This window comes from Halichoerus grypus, chromosome X (genome assembly GCF_964656455.1).
Source record: "Halichoerus grypus chromosome X, mHalGry1.hap1.1, whole genome shotgun sequence".
Taxonomy (NCBI): domain Eukaryota; kingdom Metazoa; phylum Chordata; class Mammalia; order Carnivora; family Phocidae; genus Halichoerus; species Halichoerus grypus.
This window is the reverse complement of record NC_135727.1, coordinates 99728409-99755969: the sequence shown is the minus strand read 5'-3', so window position 1 is coordinate 99755969 and position 27561 is coordinate 99728409. Positions and strand designations below refer to the sequence as shown.

Genomic DNA, 27561 nt, shown 5'->3' with positions numbered 1-27561 from the left:
CTAGATTCCTCCAGGGTACAAGTTCTGTCACAGACTGCAGAAGAACGGAGGGGCAGGTGTGTTTGAGGTTTGTGCAAGAGAATCAATGAAGTTGTGCACCAAAGATTCTTAACTGGATGGGGGGAAATAGAGGGTTCATTTGATGTGAGTGCTTGATAAGAATATAAAAAAACAGTTGTAGTAGTTCTTAGACAAGTGAGATGAATGGGTAGAAGGTGGTGGTTAGCATAGGATGTTTCAGTTAGTGATTTCAGAGGTGTTTATAACTCATCCCTACTGTTTCATTTCAGCCATATTTGGGGAAAGGCTGAAGAGGCTCTAGGGTTCATTGGTCTAATTTTATAATACGGTTCTTTGAACTTTGGTAACCTGACATAATTGCCTTCATTTTAATCAGGTCACTTCCCAGAGATGTACCTTGGCCAGACACACTGTCTAGCTTCAGAAAAAAACTTCCTTAATGTATCAGCTATTTCTAGGACCAGCTGTGTTTTATGAACTAATCTAAAGATAATAGTTACAATTTGTACATTCTTAGAGGCACATGGAAAGGATGTTGAAGGATAGCTCTGTGTGTGTGTGTAGTGCTTTGTGTGTGTGTGTGTGTGTAGTGCTTTATATAAGTTTATAAGTTTCTGCCACAACATCTCAGTTTTTTGAATGTGTGCACACACACACTCACGTGCACATATGCACATGCATACACAAAATAGAAAACATCAAAAGGAGTCTCAAAGGAAATACACTGAAATGTTAATTAGTTGTCTTGAGATAGTGAGGTTATGGGTTATTTTTTCTTCTTTCCACTTATCTGTGTTTTTCATACTTCCTCAATGAATGTTTATTAGTTTTTGTTGGGGGTGGGGAGAGTGGTCAGGCCTGATACTGGTCTAGCCATGGGTCTTTGTCTTACTCATTTGTGCATACCCAGTTTGGCACATATGGGTTCTCAATATATAGTCAGTGAATGATGAAAACTAAAGAGCATGGCAATCATATTAATTTCATTTTTATAGATGAAAAGGCAAAGGGTATCATTTAAGACATTGCAATTGCAAGTGATAGAAGTCCCAACTAAAAGTGGCTTAAAAATAAATAAAAATATAAAAATTAAAAAAAATATATAATATATATTATATATATCACCTCATATAATAAATTCAGAGGCAGAATGATCCCATGGTTGGCTGATTTATCGGCACAACAGTGTCATCAAGGACCTAGGCATTTTCCATCTTTGTGTCTGTTTCCCCTCGTGATTGCAAGAGGACTGTATATTCATAATATATTGCTGCATAGTAAACCACCACAAAACAATGACTTGAAATAACAACAGTCGTTTCTTTTGCCCATGAACTTATAATTTGGGCAGATCTCCACAGGGTCAGCTTATCTCTGCCTCATGTGGCGTCAGCTGGAGCAGCTTGACTGAAGGCTAGAGAATCCACTTCCAAGGGCTTACTCACATGGCTGGCAGTTTGGTACTCTGTTTCCTATTGGTTGCTTAGCTGGGACTGAGGGCAGAGGCCTTAGTTCTTTTCCATGTGGGCCTCTCCTTGGCTCCCTCACAGCATGGCAGCTAGGTCTTTTTTTATTATGTTAATCACCATACATTACATCATTAGTTTTTGATGTAGTGTTCAATGATTCATTGTTTGCGTATAACACCCAGTGCTCCATTCAATACGTGCCCTCTTTAATACCCATCACCAGGCTAACCCATCCCCCCCCCAGAACCCTCAGTTTGTTTCTCAGAGTCCATAGTCTCTCATGGTTCGTTTCCCCCTCCGATTTCCTCCCCTTCATTTTTCCCTTCCTGCTATCTTCTTCTTCTTCTTTTTTTTTTTTTTTTAACATATAATGTATTATTTGTTTCGGAGGTACAAGGTCTGTGATTCAACAGTCTTACACAGTTCACAGCACTCACCATAGCACATACCCTCCCCAATGTCTGACAGCTAGGTCTTAAGAATGACTGTTTTAAGAGACATGCAGTGGAAGTTTTCTGTTTCTTAATATGTTCGCCCAGAAACTGGCAGAGTCATTTTTGCCGTATCAGTCACTAGATCTCAGATTCAAGAAGAAGGAGACACAGACTCTACTTCTCAGTGGGAAGAATATCATCGAATTTGGGCGCCATGTTTTAAAACATCTACAGGTTGTTATAGGTCTAAACATCACATGTAGGCATGACCAAGTCAGGGAGAAGAGAGAGGTTTCTTCCTGTGTGCTTTTTTTTTTATTGGGGAGGAACACCTTTTCATTCAGCAGAATTCTCCTCGGGTTTCACTGGCCAGACAGAGGTCAGGCTACACCTGTCTCTAGCCACAGTAATAGAGAGTTACAGATGCCTCTAAGGTATAGATGCCCTTGTCCCTAAAGAGCAGTTGGGTGGGGCCTGGAATAGATAGATAACTTCATCTACTTAACCCAGTGAATATACCATGCAAATATCATTTTTTCCATTTGCAACAAAAAATTGTAGGAGACTGGTCTACAGAAATCTGGATTTATCCCAGGGGCCAAACCTGTGAGCATCTTCCTTTAACATGTGGGAGGGTGAGCATGTAATCAGAATTAGAGTTCTGCCTTCAAGGAAGAATGGAGGAAGGATACCAGTTAAGTGGGAGGCCCATCGTATCTGTTAACACCAAGGTTCAGGAAGTTTAAGGGCCCAAATCTAAGACTGAAACCCAGGATTTTGGATGCTTGGCCCTTTGCTAGTCTTTTAGCCAACACTGCTTCTCATGGAGATGGAGAATGTTAAGAGGTAGAAAGGATTTAAGAGGTCATCATGTCTGACTTTGTACTCTATGTAGAAGTCCCTTCTTTGGTGTCCCTTAAAGGTGGTCCACCAGCCTTTGCTTGGTTATATTTAGCAGTAGAGCTCTCAGTACTCAAAAGGCACCGTTCCATTGATAAAACTTTCTTGTTAGTATGTTCTTCCTTGTATAATAAGTTAAGTGGGACCTTTCCTTTTCCCCCAGAAGACATCAGGCCCAGGAGCTAGCTGTATGTGCCACATTCAGAAAAAAAAAAGAAAAGCCACTAAGAATTGGTTAGATTCCTTTCTTCAAGATTTTCCAAGTGTGACAAACCAGTCCTGCCACAATCAACCCCCACATCCCCAACCTCAGATTCTATAAGGACATACCTGAGGGAAAGGGTGAGAGAATAGGGGCTTCAGTAATATATGTGGTAAGAGGCTACTCCCTCACTTAAGCCACCTAAAGTGGGATTTCAAGATGAAGAGTGCTCACAACATGGGTATCCAAGCACTTTATTTCCTATCTTCTAAGCTGGGAACCCACAGGCCCACCCCACTGCTGTTCTCCTGAAATAGTTCACTGTGTGTACCCTGGAGTTTGGGAGTATTCACAAGCGTAAAGACAGACCTGATTATCATTTATAGATTTCTGAAGGTGAGAGACTTGAGGGAATAGCCTGGGGTGAGTAGAGACCAAGGTACCATAGGCCAGGAAAGGGGACAAGAGGTCTCCTTGATATCAGCTAGCCATTGTAAGTTACAGATCACCTAAGACATTTATTATTGCTCATCAGTCTACAGGTCAACCAGGCAGTTCTGGTCTGGGCCAGCCAGGCTGATCTTGGGTCATTTGGGAATGACTGATCTAGGATGACTGCACTTAGAATGGCTCACTTACAGGTGCTCTACTCCCGCAGCAGGCTAGCCTGCTGGTTGCAGGGCTCTGGGAAGAGTCAAAGCATGCAGGCTGCAGAGCCTCTTGTGATGTGTAGGCTCAGAACTGGGACACTGTCACTTCTTCCACATTCTGTTTCCGCAGAGCACAGTTGAGAGGAGACGGGCGGGGGGGGGGGGGGCGTGGGGAATAAATCCCTTTCACGCTAATACCGCACCAAGCTGACACTAAGTAGAGATTTTTCACTTGTATTATATGGAAATCAGCCTCCTTTAATCTTCAGCCTCATGGTTAGACCTGATTTTTTTCCCACTAAAGCAACACTAACACATCCACTCTCCCTTCATGGCAGACCTCCAAATATTCACAACTATCTTGTCTCCTTTTTCTTTTCTCTTCTCCAGATCTTCCAGTCATTTCTCTAATGGAATGCTTTGTAGCTATCAAGGTTACTGTACTTAACATAAAATCTGGCTTGTCACTTTTTTTCTTAAAACATGGCATTCGTAATTGCATGTGATGTTGCAGACCTATTCCACAAAAGCTGATAGCAGTGGGACTATGTTTTATTTTATTTTTTGGCTTTAATCTGAACTCTGTGATTTTATTTATGTGCCCAAATGTAGCTTCGGGAGGAGCTGAATGATACAATTGGTTTCTATGGATGGATATAAATTCTCCCAGTTTTTTGTTTTTTTTTTTTGGTCATACTGAGACCAGCTAAGCCAACATTTACCCATCTGTACCTGTACAGTGTATTTTTAAATATATAAAGGTAGGGCCTGATGTTTTTTCTTGTTCTATTTCCTTTTCTTGGATTCATGCCCAGGGTATCAGCCTGTCGAGATCATTTTGAATCATGATTCTCTTGTCTTCCCAGTTTTGTCCCAGGTATACTTGTGTGTCTTCAGTAGTTTACAAGAATGTGAGACTAGGACAGCCCCAAAGCCACAGCCTCCAGCTCCTTGATAAATGCCCTTTAGCCTGAATGGAAGTAGTGAAGAGTATGAGTACAGATTGCTTATCCAGTTGCAGATCCATCTAACTGCACTCATATTAGCATATGAGCTTTCTGTGACTTGCCCACAAGGATGTCATGACGGCTTTTTTGATGTTTCTCTGCGGTCTGCTAAAAACCACACACAATGTCTGCACTATCCGCCCACTTATTAACTGCAGATATTTTTTTCTTTGTACATTAACTCAAAATATTAAAGCATATAGACAGGAGTAGAGAATAATATCACAAACACCCACATACCTCCTTGTGTACTTTATCAGATATTCACATGACATGTTTGCTTCAGAATTATCTTTTTTTTCCTCTTTAAGAAATAACATATTAGTATAATTGGGGCACCCTGTGACCCTTGTCATGATTTCAGAATTTATCGTTCTCATGCAGGATTTATAACTTAATTGCATTTGTACTGTATCCATAAAAACCATACATTGATTTTGTAGATCTTTAATCTTTATCATACTGCAGACATCATCTTGAAATTTGCATTTTTGCTCCACATAATATTTCGAGAACCATGCATGCTGATGAATGTAGTGCTAGTTTATTTTGTGTGTGTGACTTAGAAGTGTTCTATTGTAGGCAACAATTTTTGGTAAAGGGGCAGATGGTAAATATCTTAGATTTTGCAGGTCATCATGGTCTGTGTCACTTATTCTTTGTTTTTGCTTGTTTTCCCGACCCTTTAAAAATGTACAAAACATTCTTAGCTCTTGGGCTGTACAAAAATAGGACCCAGTTTGCCAACCCTTGTTCTACCATATGAATCTAACACTATTTTTCCATTCTCCTTTTGATTTTATATGGCCTCCTAGATCTCAGTTTCTTTTATGAAGCAGAAGTGACAATGACTGTTTTGCCTACCTTCTTAGGAGGGTAGGAGGACAAGGCAGATACTGGTTTTGAAAGTGCTTTGAAATGTTACAGAGGCTGTTTTATTCCTTTCCTCTCTTCTCACTTCCCTTTTCTTTCTTTTCCTTCCCTCCTCCTTCCTTTTTGTTGGCCTAAGTAGGCTCTGAATTAAATTTCCATGAAGAGATCCGGGAGCTCATTGAGAAACCTAGGTGGTCAAGACACACATGAAGATCCTATGGGGCAGCTCGGGATTGGGGAGCTCTGAGCCCAAACAGTATTATATTCTTGCTGGAGGTTTCTCCACAGCTCTGGGGCATCAGTGCTGGGAAATTCAGGGGGCATTCTCATTCTGGGCAGCCTCAAAGCTGAAACACAGCTGGTACTTTGCTTAAATCCTCTGGGACTAAGGTCAGGAGCTTGGGCTCATTGCCTGTTCTATTATTGAATAGTGTAACTGAGCTGACCTCAGAGACCTTTTGTCTCTTAATTTATAAACTGCATCTATCAACACAGGCTTCACGGGATTGTTGTGAAAATTAAATAAGACAAGCAGAAAACATTGGCATGTGGTATAGGCCCTTGGTTAAGATGCTCACTATAGGTTAATTTACTATATTATTAATTGTTTATTTATGGAGGGTCCCCTTTTAGGGAAGCTACACTAGATGACAAGTCTGCAAGGGGTATGTGCCTACTTTTTTTTTTTGGGGGGTACAGCATTGGTAACTTTAATGGATTTTAATTTAATGAAATTTTTCACCTTATAAAAGGTGATTCAAGTGAGTTTGGATTCTGTGTTTTGGCTCCTTCTCTGGTCTTGATGCAAAACAGTGATGAATTAATTTTTCTTCATAGGAAGGTATTGCCAATGAGTTTAATTTCCTTAATAGATAGACAGCTATTCAGATTTTTAATCTCATCTTGTGTCACTTTTGGTAAGTTGTATTTTTCCAGCAATTTGTCCATTTCACCTAAGTTACTGAATTTACTGGCAAACGTTAATAATACTTCCTTATACATTTAATGTCTGTAGTGATAGCCCCTCATTTCTGATATTGGTAATTCATATTGTTTTTTTTCCTTGATCAGTCCAGCTAGGAGTTTATCAATTTTGTGATTTTTTTCAAAGAACCAGCTTTTGTATGTCTACTTTTAAAACTATTCTAAAATAAGAACTTTAATTTGAGAAAAATATGCATAAATAATAGCATTCCTCATACATTACTACAAACACCTCCTTAAGCACATGTTGAATAGCACTTGGCCTGGTGACAGGCATGTGAACATACTAAAGACTTTTTTTAAAAAGGTGAATTGAATTCACATTTTTATTTCTCAAGTGTGACATACTCAATCCTTCCTCATCCTCTGCTGTCAAAGATCACCCTGAGTGGGAGAAACAGGTTGGCTAAGGGCTGGAGATTTGCAGATGGGCAAGGGGAACATGTAGAAAGGGTCAAACTGGCTCTCACAGCTGTATTATAATGTGGGTAATAGTCATTGGTATCGCTGGCCTTTTTTTTTTTTTTTTTTTTTAAGGCTGATTCTGCAGTTTTTCAGCATGTAGGAGACTCAGAAAGATTTAGAGAGCCAAGCTTTATATTTCCAGAGATAAATAGTTTTTAATGCTTGCTTCAGATTGGAAGCTGTATCTGGTATTTCTAATTGTGCCTCAAGGGGACCTAAAAGTAATTTGGAATCAGTGGATAGAATGAAATTGAATTTTCTCTAGGGAAAATAATATTAAGCATAAATTTAAAGTATCTTATAACTATAGTGGCATATGTTCATTGTGTTTAGGAAAAAGTAAGACAATAAATTCATGACTTCAAAACTTCCGAGAATTGGCTACTTCGAGTTGAACTTAAGGACATGCAGTTGTTACTGTCTGCTTCTGTGAACATTTTCTGAGTCGTTCTGGTGGATGTGGACTAGGATCCAAATGTCAGGGTTAATTAAAGGAAGTGCATATGTGTGTGTGAGTAGGGCACTGGATTATCTAGAAAGAATCTAGAGAACTTGCTAATTCTTTGATTTCAAAGTTTTCTTCATTTTTAAATCTTTTAGAAGTGCATTTGAATTATTTTAGTTAATGCTTAGTAAAAAGGATAGTAATATATTGAGCAAAGAGTTGGTTAACTGGTCTCTTTTAAAATAACAGTGGCTGGCAGAACAAATGTGCCGTGAAACTCAGTTAAACAGTCCAAAGGAAATGGAGATTTTCTGGGCGTTTGGTTTTCTGGTAAACAGGGGCCTTCCAGAAACCTATTTTGCTCATGTACTTTTCAGCCTTATATTTGTTACCCTTCTGCCTTTCTTTGGAGAAGATCCCATATGTATTAGAAACATTCTTAAAGGATTGAGGATGGTACACTGTTGGGAACATGTTCGTAGCATATGGTTTAGTAAACGAAGAAGATATGTTATACTGGCTTGAATACACTATTTTTTATTTAATAGTAAATCTTTGTTATCACCTGACTTCTTCAACAAATATCTGTTGAACACCCACTGTGTGCCAGGCACTGTACTTATTGCCAGGCATCAGTGAACAAAACGGGATCTGTGTTTTGGTTGAGCTTGTATTCTGTTAAGGGTATGAATTAGACATATTTCTCTCTTACCTAAAAGTGAGCATTGGGTAGTTGGAAAATTGGTTAAACATAGGCTCATTGAAGTTAGTGGTTATTTTAAATTTTAGCTACTAAAAACTTTACTTGCGTATGTCCAAACTCATCAAATTGTACGCATTAAATATGTACAGTTTTTTGTATATCAATTATACCACAATAAAGCTGTAAAAGATTACTATAGCTTGTTTTCTTCTTACCCTAAGGTTGATTTAGGCGTATTGTATTGACTTTGCTCCAATATGGAAGTTGCTTAAACCTCTGCTCTATGTTAGTTGTCTGTGTTTGAACTGCACAATGCTCTCATCAGCCTATAACCAGATGAATTTATTTAGCCATTGCAAATCCAACAAAGAAGTGATAATATATATATAATACTTTTCTGCATCAAAGAGCATTCTCGGCTATATTCAGTACAGTATACACAGCTGTTATAGCAGTCTAAACAGTGGTCTCTGTGATTATGTAATGGTGTATGTCAATGTATATGACAATACGAAGTCTGGAAGACTTGAGGGTGGGTTCATATCCATTCCTCCTAAATTGAACTCACCTCTGAATGCACTGGGGGAGAAAATGCTCTTGTGTACCACCAAAACTTTTCATCCAGGCTTGGTTTCTCTCTGGGTGTAGGCTTCGATTTTCTTTTCTGGATTCTGTGGCCACAAGCCAGTGGAAGTTACTTGATGTTACTTAGTGTGAAGGACCTCCCCCCACCCCCTGTGAGAGTATGTTGTCAAGGCTGTGCTTGGCTTCACTGGAGGATGGCAGTGCTGCTTATATAGCTTCACAGGTTTCCTTCTAGAGCCTGTGTTTGAAGAATCCAGTACAGGACCTTCTGACTCCACATCCACATCGATGCAAAGTAGGTCTTGGTAGTACAACTTGGAATTGGGGGCCCTGAGCAGGTATAGTCACACACAGAAGAACTGAGGTCTTCTTTGCAAAGTCCGAGCCATTTACTTATCCACTTTTTGTTATTTATATTCTACATATTTCTAAAGGTTTTCATGTTATTTACAACCATAAGTACATACAAAATAAGGCCATTAAATAAGAAGAACAGAAAAGCATTTGAAAAGAGGGAAGGGAAGATAGATTTGGGGGAAAATTATACTGAGAATCATTGTGGGAGTTGAAAAGACTAGTGGAGGTAAGGATGTATGTGCAAATAGTTGTGTGAGTGTCTATGGCTCAAGTGTTGGCAAAGGCAGAAAATGGAAGAGAGTATTTCAGTTGTGGAGGGTCAAGTGGCCATGCCTGATTATTTACGAAGTTTACTGTACATACATAACTGTGTTTTAAGAAGGTTTGAGGTGTCTTGCCGTAGTTAAGGTGCAGCAAAATGTAGAACTTCTGTCTTGGGGTTCTGAGTGGTCCTCCTACCATTTTGCTGTTAGATAACCTGATATGGGGGCCTGCACATGGGTCAGGTACTAAATTCCTTTGTCTGGCTATGGAGGACAAGGGTTTTCTTTTCTGTAGCTCAACTCACTGACGCCTCTCCTCTCTGCCTGAGGCAGGATGATAAGGAAGTTGGAAGGGCAGATAGAGGAGCCTGCCTCACTTTTTTCCCTCTCATTTGTTGTGCCTTGGGAGGCGATTCCCAGAAACCAGCTTAGTGCAGTGAGGCCTACCCACTCCCAGGTGCCTAGACAGCATGATTTCAGGAAGTCTTTATGTAGAGAATACTCATGTTAATAGAAAATAGGTATGGAATTTGGGCTCAGTGGAAGCAAGGAAGGATTGGACAACTCCCCAAATACTTGGAGGGGGGGCTTTCGCCACACTCCTTGAGGCCCTGGGCAATTTCACGGGTACCAGATTGCTGTTTCTTGCCTCCCATTGATAAAAGAGATGAAAAGTGAAGCTAAGACTACTGCTAGGGAAATGGACCTCATTATATTTATTTAGGCAGAATTGCCTACTGGTTAAGACCAAGACTCTAGAGCAAGACTGCTTAGGTTTGGATTTTAGCTTTGCTAGTTGAGTGATTTCTGGGAAGTTATTTAGCATCTTTGTGTATCTGTTTTCTCATCTGTATAATGAAGATAATAAGAGTATTTACTTTATAGAATTGTTAGGATGAAGTGATTAGTACCTATAAAGTGTTTATACAAGTCCCGGGCATGAAGTAAAAGTACAATAATTTTTTTGAACATAAAAGAGATGAGCTGAAGGAGATTTTATCATCCAGTTTCCTTAGGCAAGAAATCAAAATATTTTGGGGAGAAAAATAGCAAAATCATTCAGGATCTCTGGGGATTGTAGACAGTAATAATCACATCATGCGTGCTATGAATGATGGGCCATAATATTTGTTCTGACAATTCTGAGTACTAAACAAGATATAAATACGTATTGAAAGTCCTCAATTTCTGATCAAACATGGTAAACTGGCAGATGTTCAAGTAAGATTTTGGTAACAGTAAGGTCTTAATCACTAGAACTTTAAAATGTATTTTACAGCATTAGAGTGTCATTCTGGTTACATCTGTAGAACCGGTTTTGCTAAAGTGAGCTAAGTAGGGGTTTGAACTATGTTTTCTATTTGGCATTTTACCAGCGTATGGAAGGAAACTATTTCTGAAACAACTTCATTGCAGTAATGAATGAGTAGTTTTTTTGCCTTTTAAAAATGTAATCTAGGGCCGCCAGGGTGGCTCAGTCGGTTGACCGTCGGTCTTCAGCTTGGGTCATAATCCCAGGGTTCTGGGCTCAAGCCCTGCGTCGGGCTCCCTGCTCAGCGGGGAGTCTGCTTCTCCCTCTCCCTCTGCCTGATGCTCCCCCTGCTTGTGCTTGCTCGCTCTCTGTCAAATAAAGAAATACAATCTTTAAAATAAAAAAAATTAAAAATACTGTCTAATAGACATTAAGTGCCTAGTAAGTATAGTAGTAGTGCATCTAGATGTATTTAAGTAAACATTTTTATTGAAGTATAAAAGGTATACAGAAAACTATACTCATCATGTGTGTGAAGTAAATGCACCCATGTAGCCCTCTATCCAGGTCAAGAAACAGAAGAGTACCCGCACTCCCAGAAGCCTCCCTATACCCCTTCTCAATCACTTTCCCAAGCCTCCTTCCCAAAGGGTAACCACTAAGCAGAAAGCAGACTTCTAACATCACAGATTAATTTTTCCTGTTTTTAAAAAATCCATATAAATAGAATCAGGCCTAGCTTCTTTCATTCGACACTGTCTTTGTGAGAGTTATTTATGTTGTGGCTTGTGGTACAAATTTGTTCTTTAGTGTAGTTGTGTAGCATTCCATTGTATGAATATACCACAATGAATTGTTACACATTCTTCTCTTGATTAATATTTAGATTATTTCCAGATTGGGATTATTAAGAATAATGCTGCTGAAAAGATCCTAGGACTTGCCTTTTAGTATACATATATATGTAGCTCTGTTAACGTCTATCCTCAGGAGTAGAATTGCTGGGCCATAGGGAATGCCTATGTTTAGCTTTAGTAGAAACTGCAAAAGTGGTTGTACCATTTTACATTCCCACAAGCAGTATATAAGAGTTCCAATGGCCAACACTTGGTTTTAATTTTAGTAATACAGTGGGTATGTAATAGTGTCTCATTTTAGATTGAATTTGTGTTTCCTGATGACTAATGAGCTTGAGTTCCTTTTCACATCTTTATTGGACATTGTGTGTGTGTGCTTGTGCATGTGTGTGTGTGTGTGTGTGTGTGTGTGATTTGATTGTTCAAGTCTCTTTGCCCATTATAAAAATTGAGTTGTATTTATCCTTTGGGTCCCTGTTCAGACCTTCCTGTATCTCCATGCTTCCATGTGGGATAAATTTCATTGGGCCCAAAATATCACCTTTATTATTTTCTTTAGAGCAGGTCTGCTGGTGACAAATTCCCTCATTTTTGTTTTGTCATGTCTTTCTTTTACCTTCATCTTTCGACGTTATTTTCTTCCCAGTTTGAGATGCTCATTCCTTTGTCTTCTGGCTTCCATTATTTCTGTTGAGATGCCGATGTCCTTGTTGCTTCTTTGAAGTTAATCTGTTTGTTCGCTTGATTGCTTTTTTAAGGTTTTCACTTTGACTTTAGTGTTCAGCAATTTTAATATGATACGCTTAGTGTAGTTTTCATATTTATCCTACTTGGGGCTTAGTTTTATATTTCAGCAGCTCAGGAAAATTCTTAGCCTTCATTTCTTTAAATATTGCTTCTGACCCGGGCGCCTGGGTGGCTCAGTTGGTTAAGCGACTGCCTTTGGCTCAGGTCATGATCCTGGAGTCCCAGGATCGAGTCGCGCATCGGGCTACCTGCTCAGCAGGGAGTCTGCTTCTCCCTCTCCCGCTCCCCCCTCTTGTGCTCTCTCTCTCTCTCTCTCACTCTCTCTCTCAAATAAATAAATAAAATCTTTAAAAAAAAATATTGCTTCTGACCCATTCTTTTTCTTTTTTCTCTCTCTCCCCACCCCCTGACATTATCCCTTTCCTGTAAGTCTCCCGTCCTTTTTGTTTCTCCATTTTCTTCTGACTTGCCTTCTGCCTGGTACTAATTATCTTTATAGCTATTTTTAATCTGTTAAACCTACTTGTTGATTTTTAAATTGTACTTACTGAATTTTTCAGTTCTATATTTTTGAGTTCAGTTTTTAAAATAGTTTCCAGTCTCTGATAAGTTCTTCATCTTCTCATATAATTTTGTGAACATATTAATTACAGATATTTTTAAGTCTAAGATAATTCCAATATCTAGATCTCCTATTGGTCTGTTTTTATCATCTGTTTTCATTCTTGGATTTTGATCATTTCTTGGTTTTGTTGTTGGCATGCTGACTTATTTTTAATTAAATGTCAGTTATTTGTATTTTAAAATAGAGATAATTTAAGGCTCTGGATGAATTATCTTTCTTGAGGAAGATTTAACTTTTTTTTTTTTTTTGAGAGAGAGAGGGCACGAGTGGGGTTGGAGGGTTGGGTGGGGAGGGGCAGAGGGAAAGGGAGAGAGAATCTTAAGCAGGCTCGATGCCCAATGCAGAACCCATCTCGGGGCTCGATCCCACCACCCGAGACCATGACCTGAGCCGAAATCAAGAGTCAGACTGAGCCACCCAGGCACCCCCAGGAAGATTTAACTTTTGTTTATAGCAGGTAATTGGATTAGAGATAGATGAATGTGATTCAGTTACAGCTTGAGTTGGTTAAATTCTGTACTTCAGTCTTCGTGAGGGCTGATCTATTTCTGGTCACCTATACTCCTAGCATTTAGTCTTTTCAGTTCCCACCAGAAAGCTTTGGGTGTATACCAGGATCATTATAGGGCCAGAATGTCAATATTTGCTCCCACACCCACCAGCTTTGAGATACTGCTGAAAGCTGTATTCAGAGTCTTAGTCCCTTAGTACCTGCTATCATATGGACAAATATCTTAAGAGGAAAAGCAGCTTCAGAATTTTTTCTTGGGACTTTTCTTTGAGATCTTGGCCCAAGAAGTACTCACTGCTTTGGTAGATCTCTAATGCCTTTGAATGGATATTTTTCCACTTGTTCTTGGCAGAAATACTAGACCAAAACAAACTAATCTACCATTGCCAGCATGAAAATCCTCTTTTCGCTTTTTGATGCCTTATTTTTTTTTTTAGGGAATTAAAACATGAGAAGATAGAATTGTACTTTTTAAAAAAATGCTCATTGATGGCTCTGGGTAAGGCTAATATATTGATTCTTAAATTAGTCTGTGCAGATCTGGCCTTTGAATTTTGTCAAACTTTTTGGGATACATATGGGACAGTGTGAAATCTCTTATGAGTTCGTTCTACAGTTAGTAATGAAAAGCAACTAAGGAAGTAGACAAATGACCAATAAGCACATGAAAAGATGCTTGGAGTCATTAATCATCAGGAAAATGTAAATCAAAATCACAATGAGATACTACTTCACACCCACTAGGATGGCTAGAATCAAAAAGTTAATAATAATAAAAATTCAAGTCAATAATAATAATAAACATTGGCAAGGATGTAGAAAAATTGGAACCCTCATACACCTGCATACATATAAAATGGTGCAGTTGCTTTGGAAAACAGTGTGGCAGTTCCTCAAATGATTAGATATAAAGTTATCATATGACCCAGCATATATGATAGACTGAAGAGAACATATTTGTACATGAATGTTCATAACAGCACTACTCATAGTAACCAGAAATGATGCAAATTTACATCAATTGATGAATGAATTTAAAAAATGTAGTATATCCATACAATAGAATATCATTTAACCATAAAAATGAAGGACTGATACATGCTACAATATAGATGAACTTTGAAAACATTATGCTAAGTGAAAGAAACCGGTCACAAAAGACACATATGATTTCATTCACATGAAAGTCCAAAATTGGGAAATCTAAAGAGACAGAAAGTAGATTAGTGGTTGCTTAGGGCCGAGTAGCGGAGGAGGTTGGAGAAATGATAGCTAACGGGCACCGGGTTTCTTTTTGAAGTGATAAAAATGTACTAAAATTGACTCTGGTGGCCTTTCTCTCTCCCGGCCATTTTGGCGGCTGCTTTTGGTTGGGGCCGTCCCGCATCTAAGGCAGGAAGATGGTGGCCGCAAAGAAGACGAAAAAGTCGCTGGAGTCGATCAACTCCAGGCTCCAGCTTGTTATGAAAAGTGGAAAGTATGTGCTGGGGCACAAGCAGACTCTGGAAATGATCAGACATGGCAAAGCGAAACTGGTCATCCTCGCCAACAACTGCCCAGCCTTGAGGAAATCTGAAATAGAATACTACGCCATGTTGGCCAAAACTGGTGTCCATCACTACAGTGGCAATAATATTGAATTGGGCACAGCATGTGGGAAATACTACAGAGTACGCACACTGGCTGTCATTGATCCAGGTGATTCTGATATCATTCGAAGCATGCCAGAACAGACTGGTGAAAGTAAATCATGCAAAATTTTTCTTTAATAAATCTGGCCACAGCTTGTTTAAAAAAAAAAAAAATTGACTCTGGTGATGGTTGCACATATTTGTGAATCGACTTTAAAAAAAACCCACTGAATTGTACACTTTAGATTGTGAGTTGTATGGTGTGTGAATTATATCTCAATAAAGCCATTAAAATAAAGAACCAAAGCAATATTTGTAGTAGCAGCTAGGGAGGGAGGGTGGCAGATGTGGATGCTCATGGTGATGATGAGCTTTCTCATTCTCAACCTCTTTATTGACAGTTTGTTAACCAGTTTTCAGGGCCTGGGGTGGAATTAGGGCAGCACACTAGAAAAATAAAGTAGAACACTGGGTTCTAGAAAAAGTGGTCAGGGATCGCTCCCAGGAGTAAGCTGTGGAATCCTGCAAGAACAGTGATCTAGATAAGTGGCCAGGAAAACCCAACACTGCCAAGATCATCCAGAATGGTCTTGCTTCTGGTTGGGCCCCCACATGCTGAAGCAGTGCTTAGCTTCCTTAGTTATGCCTGTGGTCAGAGAATATCGTACTGTTCCTACATCTCCCTGTTTTGCAGGCCTCTCATGTACCTCAAAGGGAATTTTTTTTTTTAGAATGTAGACTTGAATCTCAAAGACATTTTCTAATTTGGATCCAACCTCAGGAAATGTTGGAAACCGGTGCAACTTCTTGATTGAGAAAGGCACATGGAAGCAGATGTATTTGCATAGGAAGCCCATAACCACAGAAATCACCCTCTGGTAAGGGGCTTTGAGAGTTCTCATTGCTCACTTCAATTTTAAGTCCGTGAGAGATCTGGAGCTTAAATTCCTTATCCAGTGCTGAAAAAAGGCTGTTCACAAGTTGTGCAATTTTTTAATTCATTTATTCGTTCATTTATTCAGTATACATGTATCAATTACCTGCTTTGTGCCAGTCACTGTGCTAGGTGCTGGTGATAAAAATCTGTATGAAACAGTGGCTACACCTAGGAGATCGCGCCAAACCCAAGATATCAAGTGATGAAATAAAGGTCTGCATAGGTGGCTGGCTATGAGATCTCAATAAAGGGGCGGTTAATTGAGCTCGGAAGAGTCTTGGAAGCATTTAGCACGACTGAATGAATGTAGTCGAATAAAGGCTAAGGAAAAGCATCATTGATGAGTTAACCCTTTAACTGAACCTTGAAGAACAAGTAGGGTTTATCCAGGCAAAGAGAAAAGGAAGACTGGTGGCAGAGAAAGAAATGAGTTAGGACACTGTGGCAAAAACCACATGAGAGTTAGCTAGTGACAGAACCAGAAAGGCAAGAGGAAAAGAACTCAGGGCCGTACTTCTCAAACTGTAATGGTCATACAGATCACCTTGAAAATCCTATTAAAATACAGATTCTGGGGGCACCTGGGTGGCTCAGTTGTTAAGCGTCTGCCTTCGGCTCAGGTCATGCTCCCGGGGTCCTGGGATCGAGCCCCGCATCGGGCTCCCTGCTCCACGGGAAGCCTGCTTCTCCCTCTCCCACTCCCCCTGCTTGTGTTCCCTCTCTCGCTGTGTTTCTTTCTGTCAAATAGATAAATAAAATAAAATAAAATAAAATACAGATTCTGATTGACTGGGTCTGAGGCAGAGCACGTCTAACCAATTCCCAGTCAGTGTCCGTGCTGCTGGTCCATGAGCCATGCAGAGCAGCAAGTTTAGAGATCTACTTGGCTGTGATGGGAGAGGAAGGGGAAAAGTCCTACTAAACATATATTTTTCTGGATAGGGTGATCTGGGGTGATGGTGTCAGGGGCTGTTAGAGGAAACATCAGAGGAGTTTTCAGGAAAATAAGTTTTGTTCTGTTTGTGGTACTGTTTTGTTGTTTGTTTTGTTTTGAGGCACCTATAAGATATCTAGGAAGAGAAATCTAGGAGGCCCTTGGATAGAAGGAGACCATATAACCATGGTTCCTGAGTGGAAGAGAAAGATGTGCCTATGAATGAAGTTGAGAAGAGACTGCAAGGAAAGCGAGGGGATGATTAGGAGCAAACAGTGCAATCTCTTCTACAGGAAAAGTTTCAAGAAGGTGCGAGTAAGCAACATCCCATGTTACAGAGAGATCAGGAAGGAGCCAGACCAAAATCCAGACTGCAAGCAGTTGAGGATTAAAGTGAGTGTTTTGATTAGAGAGAACTCAAGAGGATTGACTGAAAAGTGTCAAGGAGATTGGAGTAGTAGACAGAAGTTCAGGGTGAAGGAGGGGTCCTTCCTCTCTCTTTCCCGCACCCTACTCTTCCCTCCCCTCCCCTCCCCTCCCTTCTCTTCTTCCTTCTTTCCTTCCTTTTAGCATTATTATTATAGCAGTTTTGCAACAGGCAAAAAGATTGAGAAGATCTTATAATGACTCTCCCGTATCCATCACACAGCTTCCACAATTATGTCGGTTTTTGCAAGTGAAGGATGGTTTTTTAGATGCAGCTGACTTAGGCATATTTGTACACTCAAGGAACAGAGCCAAGATAGAGGGAGCAGCTGCAGCTTGCGAAGAGAAAGATGGTAATTGATGGAGCAAGGTTTTTGAGAAGGAAGCAAGTGGTGGAGTGCAGTATAGCAGATAGTACTGGCTCCAGATAGTAAGGAAAGCACTTTGCAGCTAATAAGTTGAAAGAAAAAGAGATAAAAAGTACTGCCCTTCAGAAATCTGGTTATAGGGGCGCCTGGGTGGCTCAGTCGGTTCAGTGTCTGCCTTCAGCTCAGGTCATGATCCCAGGGTCCTGGGATCGAGCCCCTCATCGGGCTCCCTGCTCAGCAGGGAGCCTGCTTCTCCCTCTCCCTGCTGCTCCCCCTGCTTGTGCTCTCGCTCTCTTTCTGGCAAATAAATAACTAAAATCTTAAAAAAAAAAAAAAATCTGGTTAAAATTCCAATTTTCAGAAGCTTCCTGTGCTAACCCGTTCAGCTGCCCTCTGCCACCGTACTCCACATTTCTTCTGTGTGTGCCGGTTCCTTCCTTGAAGTCATTCACTAAATTTTGGGGAAATATCTATTCCACCTAAACATTTTGTAAGTTCAGTCGTTTTATTTGAAGATCCAGTGTCCATGGAGAGTAGACACATCACAGAGAACAGCCGTTTACCGTCTTCCACCTGGGGAGCAGCCTCTGTTACCTGTCCAAAGCAACAGAGAAACTGTTCCCCTTCTCCTACATATAGAATTCCCCTCCTAAGAGGAATCCCGAGGAATAAAATATTCATCATCACTTAACATAGGGATTCGGTTTTGGTGTCAAGTCAGGAAATGAGTAAATTTGTGCCTAATAACAATTTGTTTCTCTGTGAAATAGGAAAAGAGTTCATTTGGAAGGAGGTGATTTGGCAGGAATTGAGTGGGAAGAAGCTTTATAAGTGTGACAAGAGTTTGGAAAAGTGCCAAAGCCTTCTATTCAGCTTTACCTAAGGTGATGTCTTACCTTCTAATAAAAGATGAGAGCAGCAAAATGCCCCGCCCCCCCCACACACACACTCATAGAAAATGAGAATAGGATTATTAGGGGAAGTGAGACTTCTCTGAAGTGCCACTTAAATGGGCAGGACTGCCAACGGATCCCCTTTTGTGTTGACTGTGGGAGGATAAGGTTGGGAAGTGGCATCAGGGAACTTTTCTCCATTTAAGTCTGAATAAGTAGGTATTTGCATGAGCGTACAAGCTTCTTGTCTTCCAAGTGCATCTCTCTTCTTGGACCCCTTTCTATCTGTGACATTTGGCAGTGAGCACCCAACAGTGGGAGTGACGGTCGAAGTCCGTGATTTTACGACAATTTCTTTGCATTCTCAGAGGGCTTCAGTAGGTAGTTGCCACTGAGCACCAATGGGTAATCATTGGCTCATTCTCTTCATCGAGAAATAAATGCAATTTGGAAATAATTGACCTAACAAGAGAAAATGGGTAAATGCTTAAAAAAATCATTTGGGTCATTACACTGTTAAAAGTAATAAATAATTTGAAGTACCAAAAATATAAATACTGTATGTGTACGAAGACAAAATTGACATTTTAATTACTTAGGCTTAGCTCATCTTCTGCTTATGAAGTATTTTTCTTATAGTGGGAAAAACCAAAGGACTAAAAGAAAAGGATTCAATGTTAGATCCTTAGAGTGTAGAAATTTGTAAAAATAGAAAATATATAAAACATATAAAAATACATCACCGATATGTACTGCTTTACAATGCTCCGCTGAGTTAGCCTCTCAGGAAAAATAATTCAGTCCAATTGCTGCCCAGTCTACTCCTGTGATAGTGTTTCTATCTTTTAAATTTGATTAGTAGATGACAGTCTTTCCAGTGAATGAATTTGATGATTTAAATCAGTGCCAAAAGACTATGAAAAAAGTCGATGCTTTGAGTAAAATTGAACTTCTCCCAGGCAAATAAGTACCAAGGCCTCAGAGCTTTTATGTCCACCAAATATAGATGTTTTTTCCATTGATTTAGAACTTAAATAAGGAAAAAACCTTTTATTGCCATGTGTTTAAAATTATACATTTAGGGTAGAGACAATTATGTTATATGGACATTGCAATTTTATGGGTGAGAAAACAGAACCCAAAGAGATCATCATTTCCCTAGTGTGGCCTGGCGGGATAAGACTAAAACCAGAGCCAGACTCTTGGTTCCTAACCCCAAGCCCTGCCTCCAGTCTCTCCTTGCTCCAGTATTTGGAGGTGATGCTGGCCTGTCGTAAGGGATTATATTTCAGTTTCGACCACACAGTTTGTGTTCATGGCTTGGTGGCACATTTCTAAGATAGTAGCTTACAACCACAGTGTCGTGCTCTCGAACACGGTACCATGTACCATTTATTTTTTTTTAAGATTTTATTTATCTGAGAGAGAGAGGGAGAGAGAGAGAGACAGAAAGCATGAGCAGGGGGAGGGGCATTGGGAGAGGGAGAAGCAGGCTCCCTGATAAGCAGGGAGCCTGACTCAGGGGCAATCCCAGGACCCTGAGATCATGACCTGAGCCGAAGGCAGACGCTTCACCGACCGAGCCACCCAGGCACCCCACCATGTCCCATTTAAATGAGCCATATTTTGCCCCCTGCCATGCCAAACTTCTGCTTGGTATAAATTGGATAAACCCATTAGCCATAGGTCATTTTAAGAAATAAGCAGTTCGAGTTGAGACTTCTTGAAACACTAAGGCCTTTCAGCCCAGGACAAGATTTCAGTAATGGTGAGTTTCTCGTTTCTTCAGCAATCTGCAGTTATAGTCTTAAATGTAACTGAAGAGTAAAGAAAAATGAGCATTCTGTAGTCGGGATATAAATTGCAAAGGTCATGCAGATATAGAGGAACTCACTGAGCAATTGATTATTGAGACCTTTCTGTTTGTGTACCTACTGCTGGTGTATGTTGAGAGGCACCGAGACAGAACGTCAGACTTGGTCATTCTTGACTCCTCGGGAGCTTATCAGCTAAGTGAGGAAACAGAGCACACCACGTAAAGGACCTTACATATTCCGACAGAGCAAGATGGCGTTAGAAAGGCATTTCAATTTGAGTTGACCCTGAGACAAGGCTTTGAGTGCATGTATTTTTGGAGGAGGGTGCAAGGAGCACGGGAGAAGGGACTAAGACAAGGCAGGCAAGGCAGCCAACAAAGGGAGCGTGATTAGACAGCTGTCACCACGGGTGACCGGAAAGTAGCCCTGTGAGGAAACACTGGTAAATAGGAGAGGACACAGGCCTCAGAGTTATGCTACCCAAGGCATGGGGGAGCCAGGTTAATTCTGTTCCAGCTCTTATCAGGGCTAGACTTGAGTATGGAGGGCTCTCCCAGTGGCACGGATTCCCTGGCCCGTAAGCCTCCCTGGCCCCTGGGCAGAGCAGCCTTGTGCAGCCCTGGAAAAAGCCCTGAGGCACAGTGAGCAGATATGGACCACTGGAAGTCAGCCTGTGAAAAGAAAAGAGAAGGGTCCAAGGAATAAGGGTAAGGAAGTGTCTGCGAGAGTAGGATTCTTGGCGAGGTGAGACTCGACAGTGCTTTTTCTCTCCTCTCCCCAGGTCTCTTCATGGTCCTATCCCTGTTGTCCATTGTGTACGGAGCCTTGCGCTGCAATATCCTAGCCATCAAGATCAAGTACGATGAATACGATGTCAAAGTGAAGCCTCTGGCCTATGTGTGTATCTTCCTCTGGAGGAGCTTCGAGATTGCCACTCGAGTCATTGTCCTGGTCCTCTTTACCTCCGTCCTGAAGGCCTGGGTGGTAATAGTTGTACTCATCAACTTCTTCAGCTTCTTCCTGTATCCCTGGATCCTCTTCTGGTGCAGTGGCTCCCCATTCCCGGAGAACATCGAGAAGGCCCTCAGTCGGGTGGGCACCACCATTGTGCTGTGCTTCCTCACCTTACTCTATGCCGGGATCAATATGTTCTGCTGGTCAGCTGTGCAGCTGAAAATCAACAACCCTGACCTCATCAGCAAGTCCCAGAACTGGTACCGGCTCCTGGTGTACTACATGCTGAGATTCATTGAGAACGCCTTCCTCCTCCTCATGTGGTATCTTTACAAGACCGACATCTATATGTATGTGTGTGCGCCTCTGCTGATTCTGCAGTTGCTCATTGGGTACTGCACAGCCATCCTGTTCATGCTGGTGTTCTATCAGTTCTTCCACCCGTGCAAAAAGCTCTTTTCTTCCAGTGTTTCCGAAGGCTTTCAAGAGTGGCTAAAGTGTGTTTGCTGTGACTGCAGGCAGCAGAAATCCCGTGAGTCTGTAGGCAAGACTGATCTAAGGTCAACCGGAGACAGGGATGAGACACCTTCTAGCAGTAAAATAAGTTCTATGCCCAGCCAGATTTTGAATACTGATGAGCTCTGCTCTGCTTAATAGGACCTGAATCTCTCGGGGTTCAGACGTACTGTTTTCTGGGTTGATCCTTGTTCTTTCTACAAGTGATGGGCCCTGAGCAGTTACCAAGAGAGGGAAGTTAGCTCTCAACTCCTTGTGAGTTGCTCCCCTGTAGAGAGCTCTTGGGCATGTGGGAACTATGGAGAGAAGGCAAGGAAACCCCTGAGTGGTGGAGGGGCAGCCTAAGGTACCACCATTTGTAGTTGACCTTGTCCTCCCAGGCATTACTGGCCTTTTCACTGACAAGGTCCCCATGCTATCTGAGTTGGGCTGGTTAGATCCATCAGGTAGAGTGAGGACAGGAGCGTTCTTGTTTTCTAGGTTTTTTTGAACTGCTGGTGTAGGTAGCCCCCTGTCTTATTTTCTCTGAGCATAGCTTTCATCCAAGAGCTGTCCTCATGACCACAGAAGGTTATTGGGGTTTTGTCATCAGCAATATCATTCCTGTCAGAGTTTTCAGAGAGGGCTGTTCAAGTTTGCTTTTTGAATAGACAGATGTTCCATTTTCTCTCATTAGGGCTCTTTGTACATAGCCAGCTGTAGCCACCTTGGCCTGCTATCTCTGACTGATTCAAAAGTCTAGACTTGGAGACTTTATTCCCAAGGATCCATGGATGCAAAATTGAATTCTGAATTTGGCTATGGAAGCGCTAAATGTTAGGAAAGTTGTATTCCTTCAGTGTGTTCAAGAAATTCTAGATTAAGAAGGTTGTTAAAACATCAAAATGATGTAGGCTTTTATAAGCAGAAATCTTACCTTCTCAGGATGGTTGAAGATAAATGAATCTGCTGGAAGGTAGGTTTAAACCTCTTCAAGGTTCAGTCCCATCCTACAATTCTGGGAAATTTCTAGTTGAATTTGCTAGGATTTGCCTTCTTAACAAAGAAGAAAATAAAACTCATAGCCTTCTCTTCCCCTCTTCTTCCTTGCCTGTCAGAAAAGTTTTAGACAAGAGTTACATTGGTTAACTTAAGTTTTTCTAGAAAACTCAGAAATCTCTAACCAGGTGTGACTGTATAGGGCATTTTACTTTTCATTATTTGAAGGAAAAGGGTCTCCTCTCCCAAATTAGATATTGACGTCAGAAACTTTTAAATTATACAAAGAGATGAAATGACCAGAGGATTTTTGTCTTTAACTGAATGTATTTTGACTTGGCATGATTGTGAGTTTTTTGAATGATATCTCCAGTTTTATGCTCCTATGCTCTCCTGTCTCCAGTATAATTTCTCCTTTAATCTGGAACCATATTTGTTTCATAAAAGGATTGTGTAGCATACCCTCAGTTGTCTCGGGAAAATGCCTGGATCTAGTGCCATTGTGTCTACCATAAAAACCTTGATAATGAAATATCTGGAAACAGGCGACCTGTCACTGACTAGGCTGGACATTGCAGGGCAGTCAGGGTTGATGGTCTAAGGACCCCTAATGGCTGGACTTTCTGACCCACCCAGTTTCTAATAGGCAGTCTGTCAGGAGACAGGTTACACATGGTGAGTTTGAGCAGGAATCGTGGTCTGAATTAGACAGGGATGGAGGGACGGATACATCCAACCTTGGCTTGGAAGCCTGTCTCAAGAACCGTTACAAAATCTGAGCCTTCAAATGCATTTTAAATCATTTTAATGTAGAAGATAGCTAAGCATCTTAAATGACCCCAAACCAAACTAACAGTGATGGTCTGTCAGGCTCCCATAACCCAATTATAAGGCACATTTATAAGGACAAAGAGGTTTGCTAACTAAATTGGACCTTTTGTCATCTTTAACCCTTGCTAGACAGATAGCCCTGCTCTGGGGCTATGTGTGTCCATTCACTTTGGGGGAGAGAAACCACTGGTGTTTTTCTGTATGGTAAAAATTTAAGTCATAGTGAACTGAGAATTTTTGTTTTAAAATTATTTATATTATACCTCTGAAAGTGATAGTTCAGACTGCAGAGCTAGGTTGCCCTAAAGACAAACAAGCAAGCAAGTTCCCTCATGTGTTGAGAGTTAAAATGTTTTTCATTATAATTCCAATATTTAAAACTCTCAGTGCTTTGTCTAATTAATTGCATGCCATAACTTGTCATGACAACTGCTCGAACTGAATCATGATCATTTAGCTGAACGGAAGTGAAGTATTTCATCAAAATATATTGAAATAAGATCATCAAACACATTTAGGCTTTGTCTCTTCGTTCCTGGAGACAGCACAGTGTAGAGATTGGCACCTCCCCGTGTAGCCCCACAAGTTAGTTAATTGTTGTATGCCTCAGTTTCTTCACCCACCAAATTTGGATGATATACTTGCCCAGCCTACCTCACAAGGTTGTTGGTTGAAAGATGAAAGTAAATAATAGATGTGAAAATGCTGTGAAAATATTTTAAAGTGCCATGCATATTTAAGGAGTTGTTAGTATAGTTATTCAAGTCCATAAACAGGTTGTTACTATGTTTTTACTGTTAGAAAAGAAACAAGCAGTGTCATCCACATGAGTGTCTTGAGTGAATACGTTGGGCATGTGTAAATGGTTTTTATTCTTGGAGAGAACTCAGCACTTGCCCTTTCTCTTGCCGTTAGTTGCTTACAGATATTAGCACCCAAACACATGGTACTTGGAGGAAGAAAACCCACTGGAATCTGAGAAATTGCTTTTGGTGATCATGAGTTGATCATTTTTGTATCTTGCATCTTTCATTAAGGACATAGTAGCTAGTGTCTTTTGACAGTTGTGCTTTACAAATTGAATGCCTGATCCTGGTAGACTTTAATTGAATGTGGGTTTAATCTTTTCAGCCTTGTAAATGGGAAAATAAATATTAAAAGTGTCAAATACAGCATTTCTTTGGAAACCACCTTAGAACATTAGTGCTGTGGTTATGAGTGTGATGTGTCAGTACTTCTCAGTCAATAAACTGTGGATGTGAGCTTTTGCAGGCTGCTTCTATGCAGCCATTGACTCTAATAAATACTGTTTATGTTTCTTCATATAATAAATTAATTTTTCAATTTCCCCTTGTGTTTCATTCCTTATACAGTCCTTTCCTGGCTTTTTGATGTCAGGGAGTATTTTAAAAACAGAAATTTGAAAATGGTTTCATTGTGATTAATTATGGTTTTGTAACCTCACCTGGAAATTCCTTCTGCAGGATGAGAAATTTGAGACTGTTAGGACTGTGCCTTGCAAGACACCAACAGTTCATGGAATTTTCTGTTTTATAAGCATTTATTCCATTTGTTGAAGCTGCACTGCTGGATACTAAGATTCTGCTCAGCTGTCTGTTGATTGCTGTGTGTGATACCAAAAAAAGAGAGGCAATACAACTCTCTTCTAGACAAACATAAATGGTGTACTGATTCAGATATTAACATGAGTAATCGTATGTAAATGACAATCCATTTACAAACTATCCATTGATACTTTTGGAAGAAAAACTATCAGTTATTAAAGGGGTCATTTCAGGGCGCCTGGGTGGCTCAGTCTTTAAGCATCTGCCTTAGGCTCAGGTCATAATCCCGGGGTCCAGGGATCGGGCCCCACATCAGGCTCCCTGCTCAGCGGGAAGCCTGCTTTTCCCTCTCCCACTCCCCCTGCTTGTGTTCCCTCTCTCGCTGTCTCTCTCTCTCTCTGTTGAAAAATAAATAAAATCTTAAAAAATAATAAAGCGGTCATTTCAGAGCATGAGATAGATGTGGATTGTTTGAGTAATTCCTTTTCTTCTGAAGATGGCCTTGCAATTTGAAAAGACTTAGCTATAGGATAAGTCTTTTTCAAAGAGAGCTCTTGGCATTCAGTCAACCCCTTGAGAAAAGTGAATGTCAACAAGTATAGTGTTTAAGTAGGTCAATCTAAAATTACTTCATTTGGTGTTTGTAAATGTTTCATTTTGAAATAAGTTCAAACTAATAGAAAAGCCTCAAGAACACTGCAAGGGATTCCTTTTTATCTTGCACCTAGGTCCACCTATTAACATCTTGCTGTGTTTGCTTTGTCATTCTCGCTTTGTCTCTTTCGCCCGTTATTCTGAAATATTTCAATGTGTGTTTCCTAAGAGCAAAGCCATAGTACAGTGACCGAATTTGGGAAATTTAACACGGACACAATACTAGTTATCTAATCTGGCGTCCACAGTCCATTTAACAATGGTGCTAATCACTCCGTTTGTTTTCACAAAGCTTCCCCAACTATGTGAATCTACGCAGTCCTCTTCTCAGAGGGTCTCTTTATTTAAAGTTATGAGTAAGTTTTAACTTCCCTGTGAACACTGGGACATGTTACCAGTACTGATGAACAGCTTAAAACCATACATTTGGGATGTTTACTGGTAAACTGGGTAGTTTTTTCAGGGATGTACATTTTAGGCATCAAGATTTGCTGCTTAATACGTGAGCCTGTAGTTTACTTCCTCCCCCCCTCCTCCACTGTGATAGTTCTGTTTTACAGTGTTTAGGCCCAAGTTTGTAAAGATTATGAAGGAGATGAGGGAAATATATGTTATTCCTCTATGGCCATATTTCTCTGGGTGCTCCTCTTCCAGGAGAGTATATTCTCTCTGCATAGCTTTCCAAATGGGAAGGAGCTCAGAAATGTCAACTCTATGTACTGTAATTAAATGAGTAACATTTTGAATCTTTCTCCCCCCAGAAAAAGGCACTTCATAACAGCAGAGATTTGCACAGAGCTGGGAATTCAGAAACATCCCCAATCCTGTTGTTCCCAGCACGTAATAACCCTTATCAGACTAAGAAGGTGTGTCTGTTGCAGAAGCCTGCCCTAGGGAATGCCCCACTCCTTGTCACCTCTTTTGCATAGCTGTTTAGGCCAAAGAGAAGCAGTGTCGGTTTAAGCGGGTTTTGGAAGCCAGAGCATCTATGAGGAGTATATAGCAGTATGCCTCAGCATCTTCTTGCAGCAGGCTATCGGAAAACCTCCCAGCTGGCCTCCCCTGCCTGCAGCATACACCCCCATGTGACATGGTTTGCCTCCTCCCAAGGAGGGAGTCATCCAGTTAGATCTTGAGATCCTGCCTGTGCTTCTGCTCCCTCCCTGCCTCCCATCCTGAGTTAATTCTTTCTCTCTGAATGATGGGTTCCTGATTGAAACCTGATTAGCCTGCTTCCTAGAGCCCTGGGAATAATCACCCTCCTTAGACATCTGCATCATGCATACTGGTTTCATTTCTTATCAGTCAGCTTCCTCTTTTAATTACCTACACTGTACAGTTCATGCGGCAGGTTTTCAGGAGCGGTAACACTCAAGAAACAACAGGATTTAGAAAGTCTGTTTTGGAGTGGTGCTGTAAGACCATCCCTGCCAGTACCCCAGTGCAGAGGAGAATGATTCCCTGGTATCACCTTCTTCTAACAAGGTGACTGTAAGCAGAGTGGCAGAATTTTTTAAAGCAATGGTGCCCAGCCGTAGGGCTGCCGACCTCCAAGAATTGGGCAGGCATTGCCCTCCTCTACACTAACGAGAGATGTTTGCACGCTAACTAGAGATGTCTGGCACACACTTGTGCAGTTAATTTCCAAACCGATGGGAATGCTGTTGGGAGTGATAGAACAGGACTGATTAAATGTGTTGCTGTATT

General features: G+C 40.7%; 1 protein-coding gene and 1 pseudogene across 1 annotated transcript in view; both read left to right on the top strand.

Annotated features, from left to right (window-relative positions):
• Nucleotides 1-24983, top strand: part of XK (X-linked Kx blood group antigen, Kell and VPS13A binding protein) — a 43151-nt gene extending 18168 nt beyond the window's left edge. The window contains exon 3 of the mRNA XM_078065213.1: nt 21138-24983. Coding sequence (XP_077921339.1) covers nt 21138-21964 — 827 coding nt within the window. The 3' untranslated portion in view covers nt 21965-24983. The remainder of the gene's footprint in view (nt 1-21137) is intronic.
• Nucleotides 14687-15134, top strand: LOC118521681 (large ribosomal subunit protein eL30 pseudogene; annotated as a pseudogene).
• Nucleotides 24984-27561: the final 2578 nt, after the last annotated feature.